Genomic DNA, 17,113 nt, shown 5'->3' with positions numbered 1-17,113 from the left:
CTACATCTTTCCACCTCTGGACATATTCTTTAAAGGACTCATTTGCCTTTTTCTCTATATTCTGCAAATATAAACAATTAGGAGCCAAATCCATGATATGTCGATATTGACTGATAAAATCATGAGCCATATCACTCTAAGAATGGATACGAGTTCTATCTAACTGGACATACCACCTAGTAGTGGAGCCAGTAAGGCTATCTTGGAACACATGCATTAGTAGCTTTTCATTGTGAGCATGGGCTACCATCTTCTGACAATACATGGTAATGTGGGTCTTGGACACTTTGTACCATCATACTTCTCAAATTTTGGTACTTCAAACTTTGGAGGAATAACCATATCTGGGACTAAGCAAAGCCTAACAGCATCAATAGAACCATAAAAACCTTTGTTCTAGCATACTAATCTTTAAGTCTTTCTGAGATTTCACTTTTACCTTTTCCTTCTCTTTTTCTTTCAGTTTATCTAGATCAAGAACTTGAATCAATTCTACTACTTTTTTTAGTAAAGACAAGATTCACATAATTGTGGTAATGCCCTGGATTAAAGATTGATGGCATTCAAGGATATGCAGGATATGTGAATTGTTGTAGTGGGACCTTTTGTGTAGATTGAGCTTGAGGTGGACTAAAATTAGGTGGATATAGGGGGTCGGTCACTTTTTATGATAAAGGGCCTGTTGGCTTGTGTTCTCTTTTATCCCTTTTCCCTTATTTAACTTGTTGAGAGTATCCAGAATCTTACTCAACTCATTTTCAAGCTTTTCTTGGGCTTTTTCTATCTTTTCAAGTTGATGAGAGTTTTCTTGCTCCATTTGTCTAGTTCTGGCTCTTGTGCTATACTAATGAGTAGGGTTTCTGCTAGATAAAGCTATCCTTGAACCTTGAGTACCACAATTATATAATTATTAAAAATTATGTGTTTTATGTATGATATGCAAATGTATGCATGAAATATACTAATATTTGCCACATCACCATTATTGATAAAAGAAATCTTTATTTGAAACTTTATTTAATAAAATTTCAAAATTACATCCTAATAAAGTCAAAGCAATATTTTAAAGTCCTAAACATCATCATTTACTTCTAACGCTTCACTATAAATTTTCTAGCTTACTGGTAATGATTTTGTGCCTCGTCTAGGAAATTAAGTAGTTGTTACCCATGAGCTCTCACTAGTTGCACCATAGCCTTCAAACCTTTCACTTTTTCTTTCATTTTTGATACTTTATTTGCAGTAATGCATATCTGATCGAACAAATGCCTTAAGTGCCTTTGTTTTTCTTTGCACATGTCTTTCTATAGCTCACTCTATTGAGCTTGTCTTCTGCATTCATCAGACAAGGCTTCTACTTATGCTGTACATCGATCCACTATCTCTTATAGCATTTAGCTATGTCTATGTGCCCTAGCAGTGGGCTTTTGTTCTTCCTCCACCTTTGCTTTTAATAATTCATTTTTCTTTAAGAGTCAGGCAAGCTCGGGTGTAATTGATGAATGTATCATGTCTAGATTATTAAATAAGGCTTTCCACTAATCTTTTTGCTCTGTCAGGCTTTGGATCTTCAATTCTTGAAGCTTCAAACTCTCTTCTATTTCTAACTTCAATCACTTATTTTCTTGTTCCAACTTGTTTTTCTTGAATTGGAGTTTTTTCTTAATTGTTTCCACTTTAAGTAAAGGATCTTGAAAAATGAGCTTTGACAAGTGCCCTAATTGTTCACCAGAAAGCACAATGTCCTTTCCCCTCCTTGCATGCCATACATTATATTTTGGGCTAACCCTGGTGGTTTGCTTCTATGCCTTTTTTATCCTTTCGACCATTTCATATGCCTTTTTATCAGTGAAAGAGAATTCCTAATGGTTAAGACCATAAGTTTCTAGAATGAATTGTTCACATCCGGATTGTCTTCTCATCAAAGTTGGGGCATAAGTAACAATACCTCATAAGCCTAATAAAAACACCCACGGTTGATCTCCATAATTGTATAACATTGTATCATGATGTATCCAAGGTGCTTTCTAAACTATCTCTTGACTATCAAGGGCTCGAAAATAAGAAACACATTCTTCTTTTGACTTTGCTTGAGGCTATATACTATGACAAAACTCCTGGATCAAGATGCTGGAACGAAGGTATGGTTTTCATAACTGACTTTCTTTGCATTCAATATGACTCTTCATCCATACATAAAGTAACTGTAGGCATCCATTGAATCAACCTTTACCATTTCTACGGTAAAAATTTAGAGAACGAATGGTTTCTACTAGAATGGTTAGTGCTGCATTAACCTAGTATGCTAACTGATCAACAAAGTCTATCACTACAAAATCAATAAAGTCTATCACTGGGACATCGACATACCCGATGACTTTTGAGAAGATCACTAATCCATATAAAGCTATAGCTATAGCCACTAATCCCTGATCATCATCTATATGCCCTTGGATGAAATCTTACAGAAAACTCTATGGGATAGCCTTACTTTCACCTTTTGTCTTGACACATGCATCAACTTGAGGCAAGCTAAGTCCAAGCATTTGTACTAACTTTTTACGATAGCCTACCTTATTGGACTAGTAAATCTTGTTTGGGTTTGGCAAATCAAAGCGAAGTAAAACCATATACTATTCAATTGTGGGCACCATATCTGCTTCATTGAAGATAAAACATCTATAAAAAAGATCTCAGAACTGAATGATGGCTTTAATTAGATTATTTCCACATACACCTAAAGTAATCAAGCTATGTCTCCATATTTGTACTCAAATGCCTCCTGTCTTGTCCTACTTATGCATCTTTAGACACTGCTTAAGTCGGCTAGATCATTTTGCTATAACTCGAGATAAACTTTCTCGGGTAATAATGAGATAAAACCCTTATACAAGTAATTTTTTTGTTTTCTTTGACCTTCCTCTAACTTGATTTTTAATTGATGAGCAGACTCATAATCGACGTAGACTTTAATTGCATTTAGCTTTTCATGAATGTAAGTGTGAGATCTGATTTATCAATAACTGATATGTGGCACATATTTCCTATATGAGAATGATGCAAATGATAATGTTAAACATGATCATAAAGATGATACATAGAATGAAATGATATGATAATCTTAAAACATAAGGATGAAAATGATGCATAGAATGATATGATAATATTGTGATGCACAAAATCAAACAAACAAAATGGTTAGTTAATAAACTGTTCCTTATTGTGTCCTAGTTTTGGGTTATATCTATTGATGGGTAGGAAGGGCTTTATCGTAGGTTGAGCTTTTAGGGGTGAACTATATGTAAAGTTAGGAGATTTTGACCACTAAAGGTTTCGAAATTGTTCCTCACATCATCGTCCATCACAGACTAGTAAGGCAGTCCAATCCTCACCCATCATAGGCTACAATGGAAAGGATTCAATTTGAATGAGAGTATTTCGCTAGCCATTATGGAGATTATCATCTCATGAAAACGTAGGTACTTTACTCCCTCCTAAAAAGGACAGAGCCGAGGTATAGAGCTCATGTAATGCAAATGCAGGTGATAGTGTTTATAAAGGAACATATAGATTTCATGCCCCAAAAAAATCAAATAAAAGTCAAAAAAGGAAAAAAATTTTAGTAAACAAATAACACAAATCATTAAAATTTAAAACCATTAAACCAAAAATAGGATAAATTCAAAAATTATGGCTTGACTCTCTAGCTTCCCCAGTAGAGTCGCCAAACTGTCATAACATATAGATTCATAAATCTATGGCTAGACTTAACAAAATGGATGGAGTCACCACCAATATTTTTTAACTAGGTATGATTGGCCACCTAAGAAATCTATCCTTTTAAGAAGCTCCTAAGCTTGACTAAGGGTCCCTAAAAGAATAGGTTCGGGTCTACTAACTAGAATAGGGTTCGAGAGTTTGGTTACATGTGAGGAAGGTTATAGCACCCCCACATGCCTACCCGAAGGATGGTACCATTTATTTTAAATTTATCGTAGGTTCCTAGGTCTAATGGTTTTAAATTTTTATGTTAAATATTGAAAATAATTTTTTAAGATTCTCCATCAATCTAGTAGAACTCTTGAAAAAAGTATTTCGTCACCTCAAGAGTATTCAAGAATCTCATTTGATATCTTGAAAAAGCCCCATTATCGAAAAAATTTTTGTTAGTTTTATTTTTTTGTTGAAATATATCTAATTATTCCTCAATTTAGGCCAAATTAGAAATATTTTCTTGTTTTGAATTTCTAAATGTTTCCACAATTTGGGCCTATTTAGAAATTCTTTTTAATTTTTTTTTAGAAAGAAAATAATATGATAATTATTTTTATTAAAATATCATCTAAATTATTCTACCATTTGGGACAAATTTAGAGAAAATTTCTCACTTAGAGATTTCTTAGGAATTTACCATTTGAAATTCCTAAGAATCTGATCTTTGGGTAATTATCACATATTTTCAACCAAAATTTTTTATTTGGAAAAAAATACAATTACTTGTATTGAAATTTCATATAAATCATTCCACCATTTAGGCCAAATTTAGAGAAAATTTCTCACTTAGAGATTTCTTAGAAATTTACCATTTGAAATTCCTAAGAATCTCATCCTTGGGCAATTTATATTTAATTCCAAAACTTTTTATATTTTTATGGTTTTTTATTTTATATTTTTTGTTTGAAAATAAATATTAATTATTGTTATTGAAACTTTATCTAAATTATTCTACCATTTGAGACAAATTTAGATAAAATTCCTCACCTAGGAATTTTATAAAAATTTACCCTTTGGAATTTTTATAAATTCCATCATTGGATAATTAATATTTTTCCCAAAATTTTATTGCTTTTTTTATTTTTTATTAAATTAGATCATGCAAAAATACTCCTAAAATAAACAAAAACATAAAATTAAAATTAAAAAAAAATTAAATTAAAAAATACCAAAAAAAATGGAAACGGCTCGACTTGCGACTGAGATTCGGCTCTACTTAAGGGAGAAAAAAAGCTTGAAAACATGGATCGAGAATGCACGACTCGACTTGGCTCGACTCCAGGGGATAATTGGCATGTAGGACGTGATCGGGTTGGGTTGGCCCAAGCAAAAACACGCGGATCCTAGGTACTTATTAATGCCTAAAATGATGTCATTTTATGCTAATATATAAGGCTAAAATCGATTCTTTTTATCAGAATTCTCTTCTTTTTTCTCTCTTTTCCTTCTTTTCTCCCCTATTTTTAAGAAAACCCAGTTTTTGGTTGAATATTTAACTGGAAACTAGAAAATCTTGCTGAAAAATTCAAGTTTGGTCGAAAAATTCATCGAAAAATTGATCGGATTCTGGAATTTTCTGAAAAATTCCCATAAAAAATAATTGCCGAAAATTCAAAAAATTCCTAAAAAAATCTAAAACTGTTTCTGCTCTCCAAAACCCCTTTTTAGCTTCTGTTTTCTTTTATTTTGTGTGTTCGTTTCAACTTGATCTGTGGGTCTATTTATAAGGCTTTAAAACCACAAACTCCAAAGCGGAATAGAAATCCTAATTTCCTTGGGACTTTAGTCTTATTCAATCTCTTCCAATTCGCCTCAAACTTTTTAGCCCAGTTTTACATCAATTCATCCACCTTTTTTTATGTTTTTTCATTTTTATTTATTTTATTTTTTTAATTAATCAAAAAGGTGGACCCTAGATAGATTGGGTGTCTACACTCTTTTAGTCATCTTCCTTTGTGGTCTTCTTCTACTTAAAAACTTGTTCATCCTCATAAACTTCTTGAATCTATTTACAAACATGGTCATCTCTTCATCTTCATCATCTTCCTCTTTTCTAAAATTTTCTTGATCTTCTTGAAAGGTAGATTTGAGAGCAATGTCACCTTTTTTGATTGGTTTTTATCCCCTTATGATCTTAATTTCATAGGTGAAGAGAGAACCCATTAGTCCATCTAAAGAGAGTGTGTGAAGATCTTTGGACTCTTCAATGGCTATCATTTTGACTTCCTAGCTCTTTGGTAGACTATTAAAAAAATTTTGCACCACTTCCACATTTAAAGAAGTCTTCCTAAGAACCTTTAAACCATTAATGATGTTGGTGAAGTAGTTTGATATCTCACTATTGGTTTTATCTGGTTTCATCTTGAATAACTCATAATCATGAGTGAGCATGCCAATTTTTGTCTTTTTCACTTGATTTGTACCTTTATAAGTTACAGCTAACTTATCCTAAATTTCTTTTGCATTTTCACACAAAGAAACTCTATTATACTCACTTGGCCCTAATGCATAAAAGAGTGTATGCATTGCTTTGACATTGAGTTGAGTCATCTTCATATCATTGACATCCCATTCACTTTCTAGTTTGATCACCTCCTTACCATCCACCATCTTTATTGGAATTTGAGAACCATTTACAATAACCTTTCAAACTTCATAATCATTAGCTTGAATGAACAACCTCATCCTAGTCTTTCAATAGGAGTAGTTGTCACCAACAAAGAGAGGGGGTCTTACAATTGAATACCCTTCATTTTTAAGAGATGTTGCAACTGTTTCATTTACCATGAGACACACCTCTTGTTGGCTACTATAGTTATTATAGCTTGAGGATGGTTATTCCACATTGATCACTATATTTATTTGAGCAATTTTCAGGATCACTCTTGGGTTGTTAAACCTATAAAAAAAGAGTACTAGCTCTAATACCAATTGTTAGCTCAAATGCTTGGAATAAACCAAGAAGGGGGTGAATTGGTTTTAATCAAATTTTTAAAAATAATATTCAATAAGCACAGATTTAGCTAAACAAATTATCTAACCAAGTAAACACAATAATTAAAAGTAAACAAGAGATAGAGATAGAGAATTTGACATCAAGATTTATAGAGGTTCGGTCCTTTCTTTAGGCACCTATGTCTTCTCCCTTAACCTCTCTTGCCAAGGAGTTGAATTCATTATGTGTTGAAGAATACAACTAAGCTTCTTAAAGCTTTACAAACTCACTCTTAAGGGTTATCCTCCCCTTTAAGCTTACAAACTCACAATACAAAATTTTTGAAGTGTTCTGCAAATTTTAACAACCTTTAAAAGGTTGGGTGTTTGCTAATATAAAGTACACAATAGTATAAACAAGAAATAGAGAAAAACTTATGTGGGTAGAAGTTTTTTTACTTTTTCTCTCTTTGAATAGCTTTGAATGCTTGAGCAGATTGATTGGTGAATAGCAATAAGTTCTTTTGGCTCTTTTTACTTTTGATCTATAGTGAAAGACTTTATTTATAGGTAGGAAAAAGTTGAGAGCCATTACCTTCCATTTAATGCCTCAAACCTGTAAAAATTTAAACAAAATATAGCCATTGGGAGTTTCTGAGACTCAAAGGATCAATCCCTTCCTTTAGGGGATCGATTGGGTCAGCTTTAAAAAAGCCAAAATTGTGCTTGAAATGCCTTACCTGATCGATCAGGTAATGCATCTGATCAATCTATTCTTTCGATGATCGATCTCCTATATAGAGGGATCGATCCCTTTTACTTGCTTTCGAGCAAAAAAAGCTTTCTATTTTAGAATCGATAGATCCCCTTAATGAAGGGATCGATCCCTTGCCTAGGTGATTGATCCCCTATGTGGGGGGATTGATCCCTTTTTTGAAAAATTAAGTGAGGAGATCATTCTGTATAAAAAGTGATTGATCCCTTTAAGGAAGGGATCGATCAGGTAGGCTTGAAACCCTAACCAATTAATCCCTACAATAGGAGGATCGATTGGTTTTTATCAAAACTTGATGAATTTTGATTTTGAAAAAAAAATAAAATCGATCCCTTTTGCTAGGGGAGCAATCTGGTAAGGAAGAGATCGATCATTTCTATCAAAACATGCACTAATCAAGTTTTGTTTTGAGAATTTGACTTGTTTTAGTTCTTAAATGGATTTTGGCAAGATAGAAGGGTGGAAAAATGTTCAATTTAAGCTTAGAAGAGATTGATTTAAGTTAGGCAAATTTTTGTTTTGTCAAATCAAAATTCTTAATCAATTCAAGGCCAACACTTTCTACAAAATTCTAGAAAATTCTTGAAAGTTTATGTTAGATCTAGTGGTAGAGCTGAAGCTTAATGAATGACATCACTTCAAGACTCTCCTCTCCTAGTTAGACAATTGGTTTACTCTTTCCTCACTTTACACTTCTTAATTCATATGTTTTACTTATTTAGATTCAATTCCTAGCTTTTAATTCCATGTTTTTCAATATTGTTTGGATGATTTTCTCTTAAATACTCTTTTTTTCTCTTTACTGCACTCAGTTTTGTTTAAATTCACTGAGCTTGTTTTTGCATTGTTTCTTTCAATTTCTTTATTGAATCTTGTAGTAATCTTGTAGGTCTAAGTTTCTTTAGTTCAATTTTAGTTCGTTTGTATTGTAGAAGTGTAGATCTAATTTTTTCTCCAAAATTTGGTAATTTCCAAATTTGAAATTTAGTTTTCGATTTTACTTGTTTTTGTTAATTCACGCAATTTTTCTTCATTACTTGCTTTTCCATTGTGTTTTGATCTTAGTTTACATTCTGTTCTTGCAATGTGAAAGTTGTTTGGATAAAATTTTAGTAAGTTTATAAATATTTCTTTTGTTATAAATTGAAAAGTAGTTATTTTTGGTTGTTAGTTAGTTACTTTTTGTTAAAGCCTTTAAGCTACTGTTTTGTTGGTTAATTGTTTTGGTTATTTTCGGTTCTTTAGATTAGAATTTTAGCCAAAGCATATTTAGTTCAATTCAATTTATTTTAGCTACTATTTTAGTTAATTTTGCTAGTTTGCTTATTTTACATGTTATAACTTTACTTCTTGCTAGAATCATGTATTGTTCTTGGTTTTATTCACTTGTTCTTATTAGTTTAGCCTAGTATACACCTTTCGATTGAATCAAGTTTAGAAGGAGTGTGGGGATAATACGTAGTTATACTAAGAATTCTTTAGCTAATCCTCATGGAATGATATTTGGCCTTCGGTCACTATCATTATTTGCACGATTTATGTACTTGCAGAAATATCCAAATTATTTATAGGTTATGAGTAGAGTGTCAAGTAAAAAAGAGGTTGTGGACACTTTTGATAAGTCTACCCATGCATCTAAATTCTTATGAATTTTCAAGTTAATCCTAAAGTACTTGCTAACATGTGATAAAAGCGAAGCCGCATTAACACATTATACTTCTGGAAATATATCCTACAGTATTTGCTAGCACGGGATAGAAAGCAAAAGCTCCTTAAAGCCACTCATGGAAATTCAAAAAGTCATGTGTTGGAAATGTTGTTTTATTCCAAAAGTAATGATTCTTCAAGCAAGATACGTTATTTATAAAAGGGTGTTTCAAACAACGGTTAGAGCTTATAAATACTTCCATTAACACTTAATTCAACACATTAATACATTCAATCTCTTCAAGAATCAGTCATTCTTTTCCATTCTCAATTTTATCATTTTGGTTCATGTGTGTTCTAGAGTTTCTTGAAGTGCAATCTTACTTCTTTTCATTTAGGCCTTATATCCTAGCTAATAACATTTCTAAGAGTCCATTTTCACGATAATAGAAAAATTATTATCCTAAAGAAAGCTTCCTAAGAGTGGTCAAATTTCTTTTTCTTCTTCGTTGATTGCATTATTCTACTACACATACACTAATTTTAGGATAATATACACAGCAAATGGTCGGTTGCATTTTCAGAAAGATTATGTTAACAATTTGACCCAAAAAATTTATAAATACATATCTTTAGATGTGAACAATAAATTAGATATACTTTTGTTTTGAATGCAAGAACATTTTGTGATTTTTTTGGGTGAAATTAATATCCTCACTCACTTTTTGAACAGAACATAAACACGTTGATGTGTGGAATACGCAAAGGAAAGTACATGAAGCTAAGTTCCTATATTTGAAACTATAGGAGACGTAAGAGTAATTTAACCATAGATTGAAGCAAGTTGAAACATCATCGACTTGGCATTATAAAGTTGGAAATAGAAATGCATGCATCATTAGTATACTCATAGATTGTAAATGCATCATGAAATACATCAATACTAATGATGTATTTTCACTTGCCAGTTATGATGTAAAGTGGAAATTAACCAAAAAGAAAAAAAGGATAGAAACATACTGGTAGTAAGAAATAATGAAAAGACAAGCATTATAACCATGATAAACCATTTGGAAAATCTGATGATTTCTGTTTCTTTGACTGCCATAATTCACCAATTAAGTACAATATTTAATTTGACCTTGCTATATTAAAAATCTTGGAATATAATATGCTATCTTTCCTTTTGTAAAAGAAAAGAAAATCTATTGTCAACTTTTTGACCTAATGATTAGAGAGGACATAAAATATTTTGGATTTGAATCAAGTCTCCCTGCCCGTTCCTCGAGGGTTATGCTCATCTTATATTACAAAAAAAAAAAAAATCCATTTTCAGTACCATATTCAAAGTATATATGATGAATCATCTTGGTTAAAAATAGAGCGCCACCCTCTTATGGCTTTTGGGTTGAAATGCATTAGGGAACTATTGGTAATTTCGTTCGTTCCATAAGGGATATTTCTTTTTTTTTTTCACTTCCACTACGTTCGATTTATTGCATTATCGTTTAAAAAGGACAAAATGAACTTTAAAAATGCCTAAGGTGGGAATCGAATACCCACTAATTTAAATCTCCAAGAACATTGTAGGTAAGCTAATATTCTCAACGCTAAAAAATGTTAGTGAACCAAACGTAATAAATACATAATGTTAGATTCTTTCAATAATTTTATTTCTCTCAAATTATATGTCGTTAAAGCTCAAGCACGATTTCTTTAATTTTTTATTCCTTTTAACTTTAACTTGTGGATAATTCAAACTTGAAATTTGCGAGTTTCACTTTTGCTTATGGTTAGGAATTATATAAAAAAAAAATTTCTAAGCCCAAATTAAGTAAAACGCCAATGAGTAGCGACAAATCCGATTTATTTGCACCTCAGTTTAATAATTTAAAAAATAAATGCCATGAAAGATACGTTAGGGAACGGACAAATTAGGGTCCACGTGAAGGAATTACCCTTCTCTTGATATACCTGTCCTACTGCGCTCCAATTTTAACGCCGCACATTTAAGCGCTCGGACTCTTTCACTTCTCCCCAAAATGATTTAATATCACCAATAATTTTAGGGAGTACTTTTTAATTTAAAAATTATTAAATTTTTTAATTTTTTAAATTAAAAAAATATATTATCTCTAATAATTTAAAATAAATAATTATAAATTATGCATTCAAAATAATATCAATAAATGATCTTAATAAAATTTGAATTCAAAATTTTTTTTAATAAAAAAAATAAACTTCAACCGATTAAATTAATCAATTACTAATATAAATTTAGAGAGTATGTAAGCATAAATATTATTATCAAAATATATTGCTACAATATCATCCTCTTCTTAAGCTAGTAGCCAAAGAAGCTTTAAAAGGGAACATGGAGTCTTGGTTTATAACCTCTTCCCCGTTTTCTTATTGGGTTATGTCCCCCTGTGGACAAAAAAAAAATCTTGTTAAAATATTAGAAAATTATTTGTAAAAGAAAAAAATGCATTTATTTTTAATTTTTTATTATAATTTTATAATTATTTAATAATAATAAAAATAACTAAAGATTAATCTTTTTTAAGTGCAAGTTTCATATAAAATTTTGATGAATCTCTTAAAATATTGAATTATAACTGATTAATTATAATATAATAATAATTATAAGTGATATATTCTAAATAAAAATAGTACTGTTCCTTCTCATATTGATTTTTTTTATTTTGAAGTTTAAAAATGCATCCTCTTTAAATATTAAATATATATTAGTACTTTTATTTTTTAATATTAAAAACCATGAAACAATAATTTCAAAAAAATTAAATTTTAATATAAAATATGCTAAAATAAAAATTTTCTTAAACCTTATGAAAATAGCAAAGGTGACAAGGAATATGGGGTGGAAGGAGTATTATGCCCGTCTCATTTTATTGTTTCCTTTTTGGTTCCTTTTTCTATGATAAATCGAGATTATATCTTCTTTTTAGTTTTGAACATTTATTATTCATTTCTTATATTTTACATATATTTTTTATATTTATTAAAAAATATATAAGAAAAATATGAATAACCAATTTTATTTTTATACATTAAATTCAAAAATTTTTAATCTCTTTAAAAGTTAATTTTTTATAATGCAATTAGGATTTCCGAGTGATCTTAAGCTAGGATTCAAAATTTTACTCTAAAATAACCCTACAAAAATCATATTCTAGTTAACCATTAAATGAAACTCCTACCTTACTAACTAGAGTAGTTTTTAAAAATATTTTTTCAAGGAAAATACTAACAAAAGAATAGGTTAATGTGATGAACAAATTTTGAATTATTATTAAATATTCAATGTAATATTAATATAATATCTGAATTTTAGAAAATTTTAATATAATAATTAAATTATTAATTTATTAATTAATATGATATTCACCTAATTAGTTTTAAATTATGACAAATAATAGATAAATAATTTTTTAAATATTATATAAATTAATTATTTCGTAATTAAAATATCATGTTAAATTTTTTTAAAATTAAAATAACACAAATGAATATTTTAATATATTATTTATAACATTAACCAAGAAGAATAAAAAAGCCTAGAAGAATGAAAAAGGGTAGGCCACAAGGCATAAGCCATGCTGAATCCGTGGGCAAAAACTCCATTCCCAGAAGAAAGAGGAAAGGTTAAGTGGCTATTTTAATGTTTGCAAAAGCTTAAAAAGTCTCTTCAACACAAGTACGTGGAGACACACCAACCCTCCAAAGCGAAATTTCTTTTCTACTCTAACTTTGGGAATTAGTCCATAAAACCACAAATACAATACCAACTTACCAAGATTTACCAAATCCAATCACAAATCAAAACAAAAGCAAAATTCCAAAGCTTAAATAAATAAATAAAGAAAAAAAAAAACGTAAAACCCTGTGCTTTGGGGTCTGCAAGCGCAAGCTTGCTCGCAACTCTCAAAGCTGTATAGTAAAAAAAAAAAAAAAATTCTCGTCTTCTCTGCTTATTACCCGCTTACCCCAGAACCCCAAAAACACATGCTCTCCCTTTTCCTTTGCCTTCCTCATCATCACTTCCACCAAGGCTATCTCCTCCTCCTTTCTCTTCTTCTTCTTCGGTTCTCAATCAGGCTTCAACTTGTCTCTCTTCTACGCAGTTAAATTTTGGAGGTTTTCTTGATCTGGTTAATTCAGTTCAGCTGGTAGCTGCCAGAGATGATCACGTTAACAGATTTCTACCATGTCATGACTGCAATGGTGCCACTTTACGTGGCCATGATTTTAGCTTATGGCTCAGTAAAATGGTGGAAGATCTTCTCTCCTGATCAGTGCTCAGGCATCAATCGCTTTGTTGCTCTCTTTGCTGTCCCTCTCCTGTCTTTCCACTTCATCGCCTCTAACGACCCATATGCTATGAACTTTCGCTTCATAGCTGCTGATACACTCCAAAAAGTTATAGTTCTTGCAGTACTAGCAGTTTGGACCAAGGTGAGCAAAAGGAGTTGCTTAGAATGGACCATCACCCTATTTTCACTCTCTACTCTTCCAAACACTTTGGTTATGGGCATCCCTTTACTTAAAGGCATGTACGGGGAGTTTTCAGGAAGCTTAATGGTTCAAATAGTCGTCCTTCAATGCATTATTTGGTACACTTTGATGCTTTTTTTGTTTGAATATAGAGGAGCCAAAATGCTCATCTCTGAGCAATTTCCTGACACTGCTGGCTCTATTGTTTCAATCCATGTCGATTCAGATATCATTTCACTAGATGGTCGACAACCGCTAGAAACTGAAGCTGAAATCAAAGAAGATGGTAAGCTCCATGTTACTGTCAGAAAATCCAATGCCTCAATATCAGATATCTTCTCAAGAAGGTCCCAAGGTTTATCTTCAACAACTCCACGCCCTTCAAATCTAACCAATGCTGAAATATACTCCTTGCAATCATCAAGAAACCCAACACCAAGAGGCTCAAGCTTTAATCACACTGATTTCTACTCGTTGATGGCTGGTGGACGCAATTCAAATTTTGGTGCTGCAGATGTTCACGGTTTGTCTGCCTCGCGTGGACCAACTCCGAGGCCATCCAATTATGAAGAGGATGGTGCAGCTACCGGTAAGCCAAGGTTCCATTACCACGCACCAGGCGGTGCAGCCCACTATCCGGTTCCTAATCCTGGTATGTTTTCGCCGAATGTGTCTAAAGGTCTTGGTGCAAATGCTAATGCAAAGAAGCCTAATGGTCAGGCTCCACAAAAGTCTGAAGATGGAGGAAGGGATGTTCATATGTTTGTTTGGAGTTCGAGTGCTTCTCCTGTATCCGACGTCTTTGGTGGCCATGAATATGGTGCTACTGACCAGAAAGAAGTTAGATTGGCTCTCTCCCAAGGGAAAGGTATAGCTTGCGATCACTTGACTTGAGTGCCTTTTCTTTTTTGGATTGTTTTTCAGTAAATTTTCAAGGGGAGAATGTGAAGAAACTAATTACACAAGCTTTTTTATGTTGTTGTGTAACATTTTTGTTTGCTTCAATTTGACATATGTTTTTATTTTAGATTAATGGTTCTTTTCATGTCACTTTATTTTGTTCCAGTGGAAGGACATAGAGAGAATCGTGAGGAGTACATGGAGAGAGATGACCGCAGCTTTGCTAATGGAGGATTGGACAGAGAAATGAACCACCACGAAGATGACAAAGTGGGGGATGGCAAGCCCAAAACTATGCCTCCAACAAGTGTCATGACAAGGCTGATACTGATCATGGTTTGGAGAAAGCTGATCAGGAATCCCAACACCTATTCAAGCTTAATAGGACTCACTTGGTCTCTAATCTCGTTCAGGTACAAAATGGCGACACGCCTGTCTCTTTCAGCTCAGACGAAATACATAAGAATCTCCGTATATTTTATTTATTTATTTATATATAAATATTTTGCTTTATATATATATATATATAATCTGTTTTGGTATCTGGGTTCAGGGTTCTCATTTTTTATTGCATGTTGCTTGGTTTCTTGCAGGTGGAATGTACAAATGCCTGCCATCATAGCTAAGTCCATTTCAATTCTGTCAGATGCAGGCCTTGGCATGGCTATGTTCAGTCTTGGTCAGTAAAGTACACCTTTTTCTTTATTAGTAGTAGCAATAAAATAAATCTTTCCAAAAAAAAATAAAATAAATCTTTCCGATTCTCTCACACTTTATCATTATTAAATGTCGTGATAAAGCAAGCAAATTAGCTCAGCAAAGTAAGCAAAACAGTATGGTCATGATAATGTGTTGGGGTTTTCTTTATCTTTCACTCTGTACGTAACTTCCACTTTTGCCCACTTTTTGTCTCGGGTTTGATATAATGTGGGGTGATGCGGTAGCGGTGGAAGTTATGATGAAAGGTCCTCCTCTTTCGGAAAGAAAGTGCAAAACAGAACAATAGGGAGAAAAAGGCAAAAATGTTGTTGTTTCTGACAAGTGCCAAAGGGGGATGGGGGTGGTGGGGGTGATTGGGCTAATGGGCGTGCTTTGGTGTGATGACAGGATTGTTCATGGCTTTGCAACCAAGGATAATAGCATGTGGAAATTCCTTTGCAGCTTTTGCTATGGCTGTGAGATTCCTTACAGGTCCAGCTGTCATGGCAGCCGCTTCCATTGCTGTTGGCCTTCGGGGCGTTCTCTTACACGTTGCCATTGTCCAGGTGACTTGTCTTTTCCTTACCCTCCTTTCTCTTTTGCCTCTTTACTGTTTTTTTTTTCCTTTCTTTTCATTTTCGTTTCTTTTTTCCTCTCTCTTCTGCTTCCTTCTGACACAGCCAATCCAACATAACTACTGAGCTCCAAAACTCCCGACTGCCGCCCTTTCTTTATATACTACAAAAATCTTGCTTATCTCCAGATAAGCCTTTTTTATTATTATTTTTCATTTTTAAATGTTTCATGTAACCAAAGCAACGGCAAATAGAAAATGCAAATACATTTAACCTTTCCGGACTTGAATTGGATTTTAAACATAATGGTGCCAAGAGAAAGAAAACAATAATAGTATTTGAAAATGTTACTAATTAATCAATCAAAGCATTAATTAAATAAATGGGTTGTCTAATTAGGGGTATTAATAAACAACAAACATCCATATTTACAATTTCTAACATATGTATATGGGAACCAGGCAGCTCTCCCTCAAGGAATTGTCCCCTTTGTCTTTGCTAAGGAATACAACGTACACCCTGATATTCTCAGCACAGCGTGAGTCTTTCTTTGCATATCTTTTATCTTTTTTGTCTACTTTTTTTTTTCTTATTTTCTGTTATATCTATCTTTTTGAATTTACAGTGTTATTTTTGGGATGCTAATAGCATTGCCCATAACGCTTGTCTACTACATTTTATTGGGGATATGAAGTGGCTAACGTATCGAAAATTCGTGGCATCAATCCTATGCAAAAGCCCTTTTGGGGTCAGATATGCCAAGAAATTAAAACCTCATTGAAAATTGTAAGGTCAAAGATATTGAGGACCTATGTACTCGTGAATGATTAATCTTCCTTATGAAATGTCGGTTGTTTTTTTTTTTTTTTTTTTCCTAGTAAAATTTGTAAAATCTTATTTATAGTCAAATTACAAGGAAAAATGATTTTTTTTCTAAAATTATAATTTTGAGTTGTCACTTTATTATGCTCTCTCATGAAAGCCGCAAGAAAAAGAAAAAGAGAAGAAAGAAAAAGCCGTGGATATATGTGATGATGGCCATACAAAATGGTTGCATGAATCTTCCATTGGAATTGAAGAGGAAGTTTCAATTCAAGCCTTCTGCCCTTTGCATCATTTTATTGGCGGTATGAAATGTTGGAGGCTTGTCTGTCACACATTGATACAATGGGAATTAATGAAGAAGATTTATAACCACTAGGATTTGATGTTTACTGATCACTCATTTTTTAGTATTAAATTTTCTTCACCAAACTAATTGGCAACTATAATTAATACGCCTTTCAGATAAATG

General features: G+C 32.3%; 1 protein-coding gene across 2 annotated transcripts; it reads left to right on the top strand.

Moving 5' to 3' along the window:
- The first annotated feature begins 12,878 nt into the window (after positions 1–12,878).
- LOC111288803 (putative auxin efflux carrier component 1c) lies at positions 12,879–16,682 on the top strand. 2 transcript variants are annotated; one of them, XM_089746478.1, is made up of 7 exons: positions 12,879–14,234; positions 14,325–14,513; positions 14,712–14,958; positions 15,139–15,224; positions 15,653–15,810; positions 16,281–16,357; positions 16,445–16,682. In XM_089746478.1, the coding sequence occupies exons 1-7, from the start codon at positions 13,334–13,336 to the stop codon at positions 16,509–16,511; spliced, it is 1,725 nt and encodes a 574-aa protein (XP_089602604.1). In that variant the 5' UTR covers positions 12,879–13,333; the 3' UTR covers positions 16,512–16,682. The 2 variants fall into 2 exon arrangements, with proteins under 2 accessions (XP_089602604.1, XP_022735514.1); XM_022879779.2 differs by having other exon boundaries at positions 12,881–14,513.
- The last annotated feature ends 431 nt before the right edge of the window (positions 16,683–17,113 follow it).

Source organism: Durio zibethinus, chromosome 17, assembly GCF_047325235.1.
Source record: "Durio zibethinus cultivar Kanyao isolate XHJ-2024 chromosome 17, ASM4732523v1, whole genome shotgun sequence".
Taxonomy (NCBI): Eukaryota; Viridiplantae; Streptophyta; class Magnoliopsida; order Malvales; family Malvaceae; genus Durio; species Durio zibethinus.
Note: the sequence above shows the minus strand (reverse complement) of the source record. Positions and strands in the feature narration are given on the sequence as shown.